Source organism: Chanodichthys erythropterus, chromosome 12 (genome assembly GCF_024489055.1).
Source record: "Chanodichthys erythropterus isolate Z2021 chromosome 12, ASM2448905v1, whole genome shotgun sequence".
Classification (NCBI taxonomy): domain Eukaryota; kingdom Metazoa; phylum Chordata; class Actinopteri; order Cypriniformes; family Xenocyprididae; genus Chanodichthys; species Chanodichthys erythropterus.
The window spans coordinates 34608094-34621796 of record NC_090232.1 but is presented as its reverse complement, the minus strand read 5'-3'; the positions used below and the strand labels follow the sequence as shown (position 1 = coordinate 34621796).

Sequence of the window (13703 nt, the reverse complement as noted above, 5' to 3'; positions counted from 1 at the left end):
TATTGCAGTAAGAAAAAGTGAGAAGTAGGAGTTGTTAAAAAAAAAAGTGTTATATCAGTAATATAAGGAGAAATATACATTCACTAAGCTGAAAAACAATAAAATATGCTCTGCAGCCATTTTCTGAAAAACATTTATTCTTTCATTACATGAAAGTCTTGAGTTAGACTAACAGTACAGCCATTTAGCATGTGATTTCCATCATCTTTAGTTGCAATGAGAAATGTAGAAGTTCAAATTTAAAGAGATCAGCAACAGTGTCTTTAACAACATGGCACAGTGGTATAACGGTCTAATGTGTTAAAAGAGCAAGCTTGTTAATAGATCAGAAGCATTAGGCATTAGTTTTTGTCCAAACCAAAATAATGCATTCACATATCGTAATTTGGCCAATCTGCAGTTGCGATAGGCTTTTTTTTTTTACTATTGTGATGTGTATCTGAGTGAAATGGCTTCTCAAACAAGAAAAAAATGTAGGTTGGGACTTGATTTTGTCCATCGGGAATTGGTTGGATTGTTGTGGTTTGCTATTACTGTGAGCTCATGTGAGTGACAGGTTGTCCCGCCCTTGTTCCAGTAAACACATTATCAAAGAAGAGGAGAGCTGTGACTGGAAGAGAGGGGAAGTTATTCTGATTAAAGATTATGAGGGAACACAAGCTACTTTAAAAGTAATGATGTACACAGATAAATCACTTATAATAAATACTGTAAAATTCCATAAAAAATAAGAAGTGTCAATTTTGACTTTATGATGACTTTATTTCTTCTTTTTTTTACAATTCAATGAATCTGCATGCTATGCATGAGCTTTCATGTGGAACTTCATATAGAAATGCTGAGTTAGAGAAAAGGAGGAGTTGTTAAAAAGAATAAAGCGACAGAAAATGTTATGAGGAGACACGGAAGACGAGAGTGGAAGGGTTTGGTAAGTCCTCTTCTTCCATAAACATACTTGTTGTATGCATTAAACAATAAAATATTTTGTAATTACTGCATTTATAACTCCATATTTTTCATGGTAACCATGTATTATTTTTAAATTATTCAAAATAAATAATAAAAATAAGGGGAAAATGTTTTAAATTACTGTTTTGTTTTGTTTTTTAAACATAAGCTTCCACTGATTATGTTTTCTTATTCGCAGTGTGCAGCAGAAATGGAGATTTTTAGCTTTTTGTTGATGACTTTTCTTTTTGGAAGTGGTAGCTTCTTAACAATAGAGAGAGGTGATGGTTAAAATTAGGCTATATTTCATTTATTTAAATAATTCATGCAATATACACAGACTATTTTATAAAGAAAGTTTTTAAACCTCAAGTGTAAATTCTGGTGTGACATTTAGATGAGGCTGCTGGACATGCAAATCCCTCATCAGGCTGTGTTCTGCCTAAAGCCTGTCCAATGACTGGCTATGAGACTTGGTACAAAGTGGGGTCACGCTGTGTCAAATACTTTGGCAACCCTCTCAACTTCACTGCAGCTGAGGTAAGGAGTATCAGTGGGACAACAGACAACACATATTAAAAAGAAACTGACTTATGCTCATATGTAATTCTCATGTAGTGTTGTTGCTCTTTTTTACACAGTTCAGCTGCAAAAGCAAAGCCCCTGGTGGACACCTGGTGTCGGTGCACAACAAAAAGGCTAATGGTGACGTGCTCTGCATTGTGATCAGGTTTAATCCGCATAACCTGCGCATTTGGATCGGAGGCTTTGAGTTTTTTCAGGTAAATGAGACAGAAGTGATTTAAAAAGAAAATATATAATTCACAGATAACATTTTGCCTAAAATGTTTGATCTTTCTCAATCTCTCAGTCTGGTAAATTTGTCTGGACTGACGGTTCCTCCTGGAACTATCAAATTTGGACACCTGGTGAGCCCAAACACGTCTTCAGTTACAGGGAGGACTGCGTGGAAATGAACTGGAATAGTAAGCAAAAGGGTTTCTTGCACCTATAAGTGTTACTGTTTATTGGTAAAATCACATAAATTGCATAATTGGTATGTAAAATGTAACCTAGAATCTATCAAGATTATTAATTCTCACATTCTTTGTTGGTTTCACCTTTTAGATGTTGGCAAGTGGAATGACGATGCTTGTTACGTGAAGAAAAACTACATGTGCGCCTTCGAAGTGAAGACATGACTTAGACTCGAAGTAGACTTAGACTGAACTGTTTTATCTGGGTATCATTCAGTGAAACCTTAAACATAACTTTGTGTTCAAAATTGTAAAAACACAACATATTTTCAAATGAATTACAAATGGTTTTATAATAAAAATGAGTTATTTCGAGTTTTAAAAATGTATTGCACTGACTATATCAAGGATAGTTTTCAAATGTATAAATACATGTTTGGGGTCCATAGGCTTTTAATCTCTCTGTGTGGTGCAGGGATGATGCCAAAAGGTTAGAAATGTTAAAAGCCCTTATTTTTAAGACAGGGCTACATCCTAAAAAACACCAATGTTTATCAGCCCAAACAGGCCTTCATGATGGCTTTACACATTTAAAATAGCAGATTCTGGTCATCAAAACATTAAAAGAACTATAATGTAAAGGTAATGAAATTATGGACCTTCAGTTACGTTGCCAATAAGTCATGAAATTACCAAAGTATTACAAATATAGTATGTAACTGGAACGTTCTTGGTTAATTTTTTCCCTTAGGAGATTGTACTGACACCATGTGAGTTGGTAATTTGATGGTAGTGAAATTACGGGCATGTGACGTAGTTAGGCTGTCAATTAGTAAGTCATGAAATTAAAATAAGTACCAATAAAATTTACATAATGTCATGCGCTAGCCAGGTAAGCATCAAAACACAGGGGAATCATGACAGTCATAAGGTCACTGAAATTTATTTCAGTGTGTTGTTAGATAAACAGCACCAAGGTACACAAAAGTATACAGTATACTTACTTACATCTTTGGTGTAGTGTCCACTTTGGTGATAAAAGGCAAGGGGATTGGGCGGCAGCAAAGAGAGGTAACTGCTGAAACCTTTCCAGTTCTTCAATTTCTCTCTAGTTAATTTCAACACATCTGTTTTTTGTTTTTTATCTTCTTTCTCTGTTCTGTTCATCTCTTTCCACCACTCATCCAAACTTAGCCTACCAAAATTTACAGTCAAAAATTACAACACAATTTGAACACAGTAATACTGAATTGTTATACAGAATGGTTGTCAAGCAACACACAGACACAGTGGCATCGTAATACTGATGTAATGAGGTCACAGGTGTATGTTTGTATAGTAAAAACACCTTTGAATGCGGTTCAACCCATCAGAATCAAGGACTGGAACTGATTTGTTTTATAATGATGCATCTGTAATACCAACATAGACCAAAGTACTCTTAATTTATTGGGCTTTTTAAGGGCCAACAAAGACATTTCTGGATTTTTTTATGACTTTTATTATTATTATTATTATTATTTTACAAACCTGTAGAACTTTTTGACTTCAAGGCCCCTGATGAAATATTTTTGAGCTTGGCATAACTAGAAATGTGTATATCCGTTATAAAAATAACCAGATAATAAGAAATAATATATCTTGATTTTGAGTTATTTTAGCCTATTTTAATGCTTGTTTTGTCTTATTTTAAATAATTTAAGTCATCTTGAAGTCCCTTTTGGAAGTTTGAGAACCACTGCTATTGTCACATTTAGAGTTTGTTTTTGTTATGTGTTTCTGTTATTTATGCCTTAGTTTCATAGTTAGTATGTCAGTTAGTTCTGTTCTCTTCCATTCCCTTTCAGTCAGAAGCAAATAGATGAATTGGGATCTCACCTGTGAGCCCAATCACCTTCGAGTCTAAACTAAACGAGACAAGCTCTCCAGCTAGTATTTGAATAGTTTTGTGTTTTAATTTTTACTATTCTCATTTGACGGCCACAATCACTGTCTCACATGCCTGGGCATAAGCATGCTGAGCCTGCGTTCATGGGTGACCACGTCGTCATGCTTGTTGCATCTCGCCTTTCTCGCAAGGCCGCCACTGCCGTGCATGTGATGGCCACCCTGCAAGTCTACGAGGCCAAAGCACTCATAATGCACAAGGGTAGTTCTAAGCCAGGGTGGTGCAGAAACTGTGCACAGTGACTGACTGTGATGAAAGGCGCAGGCACCAGACAATGTCCCCCTAGGTGATCCAGAAGCGCCCCCTGGCTAAACCTTGCAGATGTGCGGGATGTCATCAAAGTTTGTTTTCTCGATGCCTCCATCTCACAAGTTGGCCTTTTGTTGAGGTCTGTGCCCAGCAGTTCTCCGCAGTCAAGAAGCAGGCTGAGGCATTCAAGAGCCTGTCCCGACGTGCTACCAGACCCTCATGGGCTGCCACTCAGTTTTTTCTTTGCTGAGGGCATCTCTCTCCTGTGGCAAAAAAAAGGCTCCAGCATGGCTATTTCAACCATAACCTCCGCAGGAAGACCCATCGCAGTTGCCGTTTAATCCTCCAAGTGGTCAGGAAGCTGCTCTTCCCCCGGAGGAGGGCGAGGTGGAGAATTTTTTTAGTTACATTTCTGTTCTGCTGCTGGCTTCATGTCCAGCGGTACCCAAATTCTTAGCAAAAGAGCATGGTCTCTGGGTCCCAAGAGGGTGTGGATGGCAGAGTGCAATGCTGTGCCTTTCCACTCTCATCCCCCTCTCCTACTGCTAGCGGGCAGCAGTGTGCGGTTCGAGGACTTGACGCGCCACACACTCAGACACACTCTGGGACACGGTGCATTCCAGGTCAGCCCCATGAAGGTATGCAGCTTCCGCAGTGAGACTGTGACTCAGGGAGGATGAGGAGCAAGTCTTACTAGTTGTGCCCTTCTGGCATAACAGGACCTGGTTCCTGGAACTACTGTAGTGAAGATTCCTCTAAGAAGAACCTGCTTTCTTTGAGAAGCAGCACCATTTGGCACTCACATCCAGACCTTCCGGACAGGACTTATGTGACCTGACGATGGTAGACAATATCCTTTCGGCACAGCACACTCTACAAGGCGCACTTATGCTTTGAAGCGGAACCTTTTCATCGAATGATGCTCTTCTCAAAGAGAAGGCCCCCGGAGAAGCCCGGTCAGAGTTGTGCCATCCTTGGAGCAAAGGAAAGCATATCATGATGGAGTAGTAGGTAAGTCTTTGGGAAAGCATGGTCCCACATGTGTAGTTCCACGACAATAATTCCCTGTTGGTAAGCTCGTGTCTTTCTCTCTGCCAGTTTCTACCAGTATTGACCTCCACCCTCGTAAGGCTAGAACTACCACAGAGGCCTTCCATATATAGCACTGCCCTGAATGGCCAGTCCTTATGCGTAATACCACGTAGTAGCTTGAGAAGGATCTGGGAAACTTTGGGAAAGTTACAACATACGTCAATCAAGAAGATAACCTAACGTCTGTGATAAACAACATTAGTATAAAAGACTGATGAGTTGATTGCCTCTTCGAATACTGATACGTCAGAACCCCCGATGCCTAGAAGCCCAGAGTTGAGGACAAGAAAGCCCAAGCTGAAGATGGGAAGCCCAGAGCTGACTAAACCTTTGACTCAAAAGAGTGATTACTGTATTTTATACCTTAATGATGAAGCTTTATTTGCCTTTACACTTTTGTTTACTATAAAAAGAAAAGTAACCAATTAAAAGAAATGTAATTGATTACAAAAGCTGCCTACCTTGGCTTGATTTATAGTGTTTTAAGACTTTGAACAAGAACGTACCACAGAGGAGTCTTCTGACCAAATTGTAAGTAATTTTAAATGCTTATAATTTAGGCCAGACTCAACTTACTTATAAAGATCAAAATACACCGCAAAACAATATGCTTTCCAGTGTATTAGTCCCACTAAATGGATAAATGAGAACAGCAGTGATGGACTGCTCTTATGTCCACCCAGTAGTTGCAGGGGAAAGAAGCTTGCTTACGCAGAGCACTGGAAGGGACAGCCATTGTGGCGTTTTGGTACAGGGATCCCAATTTGTCAGTTCAGTTCTGACGTAACGTCAAACGTGACTGACTGAAAGGGAATGTCTCCGTTACATATGTAACCGTTGAGACATTATGTCACATCGCCAAAATTGCTGTACCACCGCTGAACGGCCGCGACACACCGTCTTGGCTCCTCAGCGAAAACTTAATGTGCGACTACACACGCTCTTCCTTTATACTTGCTTCGCAGAGTGGAGTGCACAATGCAAATCTCGCACACCAATGTCCATTGGCTCATTTAGTTTACACTCTCAGGTGATTTGGCTCTCAGGCAAAATCCAAATTCATCTCCATTCTCTCCGTCAGGGAACGAGGGTTACATATGTAACCGAGATGTTCCCTACCTGATGTCTCTGTTTCTCCTTAGTCTTTGTTCTGGTATTAGTCATGTTTTGCCGTTGAGTGGTTTCTCCTGCAATTCCCTAGTTACCTGTTGATGGATTTAAATTAAATTTCCCTGGACTATAATTCCTGCTTCCATTGAGTGTTTGAACCCAACAATATGACAGCTACAGACTAACTCAGGACCAACTAAGGATACAACATGGCCCAATAATGTTACTTTCTGTTTTAATTTTAGCTGTGCCTAAATACATTATTATTCATTTAATCATCTAAAAGGGATATAATCAAGACAGAGTTGATAGTGAACGTGCTATTTCTGGCATTTTTTTTTTTTTTTTTGTCTGCCTGTAATAGTGAAGGACTATTGAACTAATTCTTCTTGCAGCATAATGCTGTATAATAAAAGCAGCTATTTCTTATAATAAGGCTGCATTTGTTTTAATGGCATATCGTGAGAAAACAGAAAGCAAGATGTGTGATTAAAACGTGATGAAAAAAATGTGAGAGAAGTAGAAGGGGTTGTGAAAATGAAAGGGTTACAGAGTGACTGGCTTAAAAAAAATGTATCGTGTTAAAAATGACTAAAAGTTAATAGAAAAATTGTATATTGGCAGTTTTGTCTTTCATTAAAATTGGAGTCTTAAGTCATTGGGATGCAGTGGATTTAATTTATTTGGATTTATTTACAATTTATGCATCTTGATTGATTGGAATGCTTAAGTGACTCATATGTGCATTCAGAATGTATTCAGACCCCTTTATTTTTTTACAATTTTGTTATGTTGCTGCCTTATGCTAAAATGTACACATACATCTTACCCTGCTGAATAAATCCAGCCTCACTGGTCACCAGTATAAGGTATGTTTTGCATGCTGGGACCAGCATGTGAAACGGGAAATCTGGTGGACTTGGGATTCATGCTGCTAATGCTGGAGAAAGAAAACAGATTTGTGTAGCTATCTGATTAGTAAAAATACAAACGGTGACCAAGTCTATGAAGCATTCAGACTGTGAGCTGCAGCATCACGTGGGGTTGAAACTGAGAGATCACAATTGTCTCCATAACCACAAGTTTCAGATACTTGTCATTTACCAGATGCTTCTTTCTGAGCAATTTACAATGTACTGTCAGCAAAAATCCACTCCCTAGAACTACAATTAATGACAGACAGCACCCCCAAACATTACAAGACAGTCCTATTTAAACAATTCATTTTGATTTAACACCACTGCCATTGTCAATGTCACTGTAACTACTTATAAAGCACTATTCCAAACAACAACTGTTGACCGATGTGCTGTACATAGCATACACATAAAACACTATAAAAAATATAACAAATAACAAACAATAAAACAGATAACATGACAGTGTATCATCAATTAAAAGCTATGTCAAACAATTAAGACTTCAGTTTTGCCTCAAAATTACTCACATTTCTGGCAGTCCTAATAATATCCAGAAGACTATTCAACAATTTTGGCACAGCTTTAATTTTGTCCTTGGAGCCACTAATTGTCCCTGATTTATGGATCTCAAATACCTCCCTGTAACATATTGTCAAGGACGAAAGAATATAAACAACATGCACATGCATTTTAACACATTACACAAAACAATAACCGTCAAGGGACTGAACAGAATAGGGAGTATAAATACACACAGAAAATGAGGGAACTAAACAGGAACAGCTGGACGAAGACCAACTAATCTGTAACCATGCCAGGAACTAAACAGAACATACACTATTTTGCCAAAAGTATTGGGACGCCCCTCCAAATCACTGAATTCAGGTGTTCCAATCACTTCCATGGCCACAGGTGTATAAAATCAAGCCCCTAGGCAAGCAGACTGCTTCTACAAACATTTGTGAAAGAATGGGTCGCTCTCAGGAGCTCAGTCAATTCATACAGTGATAGGTTGCCACTAAGTCCATTCATGAAATTACCTCACTGTTAGTGGTATCATAACAAAGTGGAAGCAATTGGGAACAACAGCAACTCAGCCACAAAGTGGTAGGCCACGTAAAATCACAGAGCGGGGCTCACAGTGCTAAGGCTCACAGTGCGCAGAAGTCGCCAACTTTCTGCAGAGTCAATAGCTACAGACCTCAAAACCTCCTGTGGCCTTCAGATTAGCTCAAGAACAGTGTCAATCTGATGGATGAGTCTGGGTTTGGCAGTTGACAGGAGAATAGTACTTGCCTGACTGCATTGTGCCAAGTGTAAAATTTGGTGGAGGGGATTATGGTGTAGGGTTGTTTTTCAGGGGTTGGGCTTGGACCCATAGTTCCATTGAAAGGAACTCTTAATGCTTCCGCATACCAAGTAATTTTGGACAATTTCATGCTCCCAACTTTGTGGGAACAGTTTGGGGAACAATTCCCATAAACAAACTCCTAAACCTTGTGGAAAGCCTTCCCAGAACAAAGGGTGTGCCAACTCCATATTAAACCCTAAGAATTACGAATGGGATGTCATTAACCCTTAAATGCATGACTGTTTCGCCAATCATTCTTACATATTCGGGTCTTTATCGACCCGGATCTATATCTAACACGGAAGGATCTCTACCTGTCGCGATAATATAAAACTCCTCTGATATTAGAGTAACAATTACAGAAGAATAAAATAAAGCATATTTTGTTACCTTTTGGAGCTTGAAATGGCTCCGTTTGAGCAGATGTTTTATGCCATCATCACTGTCCTCTACAGAGCTCATTTCCCAGTAAATTCAGCAAATAATGGGCTACTTTTATGTTTAAGGTCACGAATATGAGCCCATTCGCTATCTCAAACGCATTCTCAAAACTATATCATTTTCAAAATCAATATTTCGATCGCTAACAGCTTCTCCAGATCCATCCAGTAACAGTACAGTCATATTTGATTGCGTTCAGTACTTAATCTGCAGTAAATCGCTGAGCCATTTCATGCTTGTGGAATAAAGGTGAATTGCACTTATTCTGTCATCTAAGATTCAATTATTGTTGTGCAGAAAAAAAATATACGTACACTCATACACACCTCGGGTCGTTTGCGACCCTATACAATTTTTACAAAAAATGAATACAAAAATAGGCATTCTTTTATAATTTTATGATTTTTTTCTTGTTATTTTCTTTATAATGTATTGATTGAGGAATACCAAGAAGGTTGATGTCTAACTTTAAAAAATTAACGAGGAGGAGGGTAGTGAATGAAGTCCCGGGTCACTAAAGACCCGAGGTATGCATTTAAGGGTTAAAGTTCATGTCCACATAAAGACAGGCGTCCCAAAACCTTTGGCAATATAGTGTTCATGTTCATATTTCTTGACCCCAGTCAGGAGCCTGGCAGCTGCATTTTGAATAACTTGAAGTCTAGAAAGAGTAGCTTGATTTACCCCTATATAATTGTGTTACAGTAGTTGACCCTTGAAGTAATGAGGGCTTCACCTTTGCCAGTGCTCTTAGATGGAAGAAACTAGATTTGACCACATCAAGCTTGAAAACATTGTACAAATAGACTCCCAGGTTTTTCACACAAGGTTTTACGTATTGGGAAAGAGGGCCAAGATTAAAATTGGATGGGTTTTTTTTGACTCAGAGTTCCCAAATAAAATAATCTCTGTCTTATTTTCATTTAAATTAAAAAAATTACAGCCATCCAGGCCATTCAATGAGTCAGGCAAGCTAGTACAGAATCAAAATGATTTTTATCTTGTTTTAGGGGGAAAAAAAATTTGAGTGTCGTCTATGTGTCAACTATAGCAGTGGTTCTCAAACCTGTCCTGGGGACCCCCTACCACTGCACATTTTGCATGTCACCCTTATCTAACACACCTGATTCAAGTCATCAGCTAATTAGTAGAGATGTGCAGTGGTGGTTGAGAACCACTGGTCTATAGCAATGAGAGGAAATGTCATATTTCTTAAAAACTGAACCTAGTGGAAGCATATAAATGGAGAATAGCATTGGAGCCAAAATCTAACCCTGGCAGCGGAGCAGTACTTAATACAAATTCCCTAATATTCACTGAGAATGTTCTATTTTTAAGAGAGGACTGAAACCAATTCAGAAGCTTCCCTTGGATGAACTGTGGTCAACTGTGTCAAAATCCATTATCCACAGTTAACAGTACATTATTTATTACCTTAACAAGTGCTGTTTCTGTAGAATGATATTTTTTGAATCCCGAAAGACTTCAAAAATAACATTTTCTGATTTTACAGTTGCTGGAAGACTGAAAGCCTAATATTTTAGAGATAAATGACAATTTAGAAACCGGTCTAAAATTTTATAAATTTGGTCTAAATTTGGCTGATTGAAAAGGGGTTGAATGTTGTTTCAAATAAGCAGGTACAGTTCCTGATTCAAGACATTTATTAATAAACTCTAAAAGATTGGGCCCTATCAAGTTTAAAACAGGTTTAACAAGACGAGGAGGAATTACAACAAGAGAGGAGCCAGTGGGTTTCAGCTTATTTACAATTTCCTGCAAAGATGAGAGAGAGATTGCTGTAAATTGATTAAAAACCACATGACATGTTGAAGGCATGATATTCAATCTTATATTCCTTATTTTATTAACAAATTTTCACACATAGCTAATGACTAGCTAATGCCACTGATGGAATACACTATTAGGGTTCTCTACAGCATGTATGGTTTTAAAAAGAGTTCTGGGTTATCAGGTTGTCTCAGGTTTCACGTTCAAATGTCATCGCTTCATGTTAAATTGACTTCAAGCAGTGACTCTTTGGCTTTACATTTCCTGTGTGATTAAGACACCTACACACCCTAAAATAGAGTGAGAAAGAGAAGTTGTGAAAAGAAATGGTATTAAATAAGGTGAGATACAAGGGTTACTAGTGAACGAGCTGCAATGGTAACTGTAGATGTCTTTTTATGGTAAATGTAGTGGTATGAACTCAAGTAGTTATGTATGTATTGCTTATCATTAATATTATTCGTTGTCATTTGTAAAATATGGTTCTTGTGTTAAATGTATATCAAAATATATTTGTATATAGTATTGTGCAATGATGCCAACTTGAACATCACGTAGACCTGTAGACGCTGGCGGGTGACGCTAGAGGGCGATCGTGAGCCGCAGGACATAGAGCTTAATTTATATATGAAGAAGCCACTCTGGCAGTCACTGATAAACAGTTGAAAATAACTAATTCCTATCTCTGTTTATGTGTTTTTACAGGTAAGATGAGTGATGTCGCATCACAGTTTGTGTTCATAAAATGTTATACGTTAGTTATATGTGTTAGTTTGATGAATTTGTATATTAATTCGATAAATTTAACGGTTGAGATGCGGCCGGCGGCGCCCGCGCGATGGATTGCGCAATCGCGGCTGGGAGGCGGCCGACTCCGCTGGGCTGGTGGAGGCCGCGCGAGATATTACAGCAACATAATCATATTGCTTAATGTTGTTAGTATTACAATATAATTGTAATAATTGGTTATGAAAGAGTTTATATTTGTTTATTGTTACGTTTGTGTTCTGTAAACCTGTCATGGGTTAGGAATAAATAAATTGCTGATACAGATCGTTTATAACAGAGCACACAGAGAGACATAGCATACTAAAAAGGAAACTAAGTGCTTATACACCGTTTGTGTATGTTTATTGAGTATTGAGTATTATTGTCAGTCTGATGTAATGGAAATGTTAATGTGTTACAGACAGTATACAGCAATATATTCTTATTTTCTTTTGATGTAGTGTCATAAGATTGTGCAAAGTGAGTTTAAGGACATAGAGCTTAATTTATATATGAAGAAGCCACTCTGGCAGTCACTGATAAACAGTTGAAAATAACTAATTCCTATCTCTGTTTATGTGTTTTTACAGCAATAAAACAATATATGTGCCACCAGAAGTCTCCGCCTCTTCTGTGTGTGCAACATCATGGCGAGCCAGCCAGGAGAGGACTGCTGATTGGATGTGAGAGAGACAGTTCCTCCCTGAGACGAACCTAGAAATAACAGAAGATTCATCAATAGAGAATAAAGTACATTATAGAGACTTAATTCAAACAAACAAACAAAAAAAATGGAACAACTTCAAGACTGCGTTAGTTCCAAGTTTCTAATGCTAGAGAAGCATGATCTGATAAAAGTCTGCCTCCATCTGAAGTGCAGCGAGCCATCGGGTGAAGGTTTCCCAGGCCAAACGAGGCGAGCGCTGATAAGGCTGGCAGAGGGAACATTGGATGAAATTGAGGAAAGTTTAGAAGAGGAACAATATGCAGAGAGCCTTAATGAACTTCTGTGCTTCATCGAGTCCCTTAAGGAACCAGCCGAGCTCAAAGTGTCACCAGTAACCCAGTCTGAGATAGAGAAGCTAAGAAAAGAGTATGCAGAACTACAGCAGACTCATGCAAATGCTCGTCGTGCATTAGAGGAACAGATTGGGCTACTTGAAGAAAAACAACAGAGAGGAAAAGATAAAATGAGTGTGAAAGAGCAAGCCACCAGACACGAACCGATTCCTGAAGTTACTCTGAGGAGGGAATTCCGAGTCTTCGGACAGATTGGAGAGGCTGGTCAAAAGGAAAAATTATCATACACTAGCCTCAACAACCAGATTGAATCAGGAGTGAGAAAGGGGTACGCAGAGGCGGAAATCATTGAAGCAGTTATCAGAGCAGTGAGTCCTGGCCTTCCCCTCAGAGAACTCCTTGAAATCAAGCGAGACCTCACACTTTCTACATTAAAGACTATCCTCAGAGGACATTATAAAATAGACTCTTCATCAGATCTACTGCACAGGCTCATGAACATCTCTCAGGAACCCAAGGAGTCTGCTCAAAGTTTTCTGTTCCGAGCCATTGAACTGAGGGAGAAACTACTGTGGACATCTGGAGATGAGCATGATGGAGAACAGTTTAGCCCTGAGCTCATCCAACGAAAGTTCCTTCGCTCTGTGGAGATAGGCCTTCTAAACGATGCGGTTAAGTTCCAAGTCAAACCATACCTCAGCGATCCTAAAGTAGCAGATGAAGTGTTGATTGAGAAAATCGGTGAAGCTGCTAATCTGGAATTGGAGCGACAAACAAAGTTAAAGAAAGCAGTGACTCCAAAGCCTCTTAGACTAAGTGAAGTTCGAGCAGTAGAACACATCTGCAACACTGAGCAACATTCGAGCAGCGAGATGGAGACTCAAGGACAGAGGAAAGAGACATTAATGAAAGACATTATCACTGGCAAAGACAAGAAGAAACAGATACAAAGCAAAGAGACTAACAATGACACTGCTAAAGCAATTGAAGACCTCAGAGCAAACGTTATGGAAATGACCAAAATGTTCAGAGAGACAATGGAAGCGACCAGATCACAGTTTCACCCTCCCATGACCCCACTTCGAACT

The 13703-nt window shown here is 38.8% G+C and overlaps 1 protein-coding gene across 1 annotated transcript; it reads left to right on the top strand.

The window, feature by feature from the left end:
- The first annotated feature begins 775 nt into the window (after positions 1-775).
- LOC137032942 (galactose-specific lectin nattectin-like) lies at positions 776-2237 on the top strand. The gene is made up of 6 exons (XM_067404978.1): positions 776-928; positions 1148-1229; positions 1346-1488; positions 1590-1730; positions 1820-1934; positions 2077-2237. Exons 1-6 carry the CDS (start codon positions 893-895, stop codon positions 2148-2150), a joined length of 591 nt encoding a protein of 196 aa, XP_067261079.1. The 5' UTR covers positions 776-892; the 3' UTR covers positions 2151-2237.
- The last annotated feature ends 11466 nt before the right edge of the window (positions 2238-13703 follow it).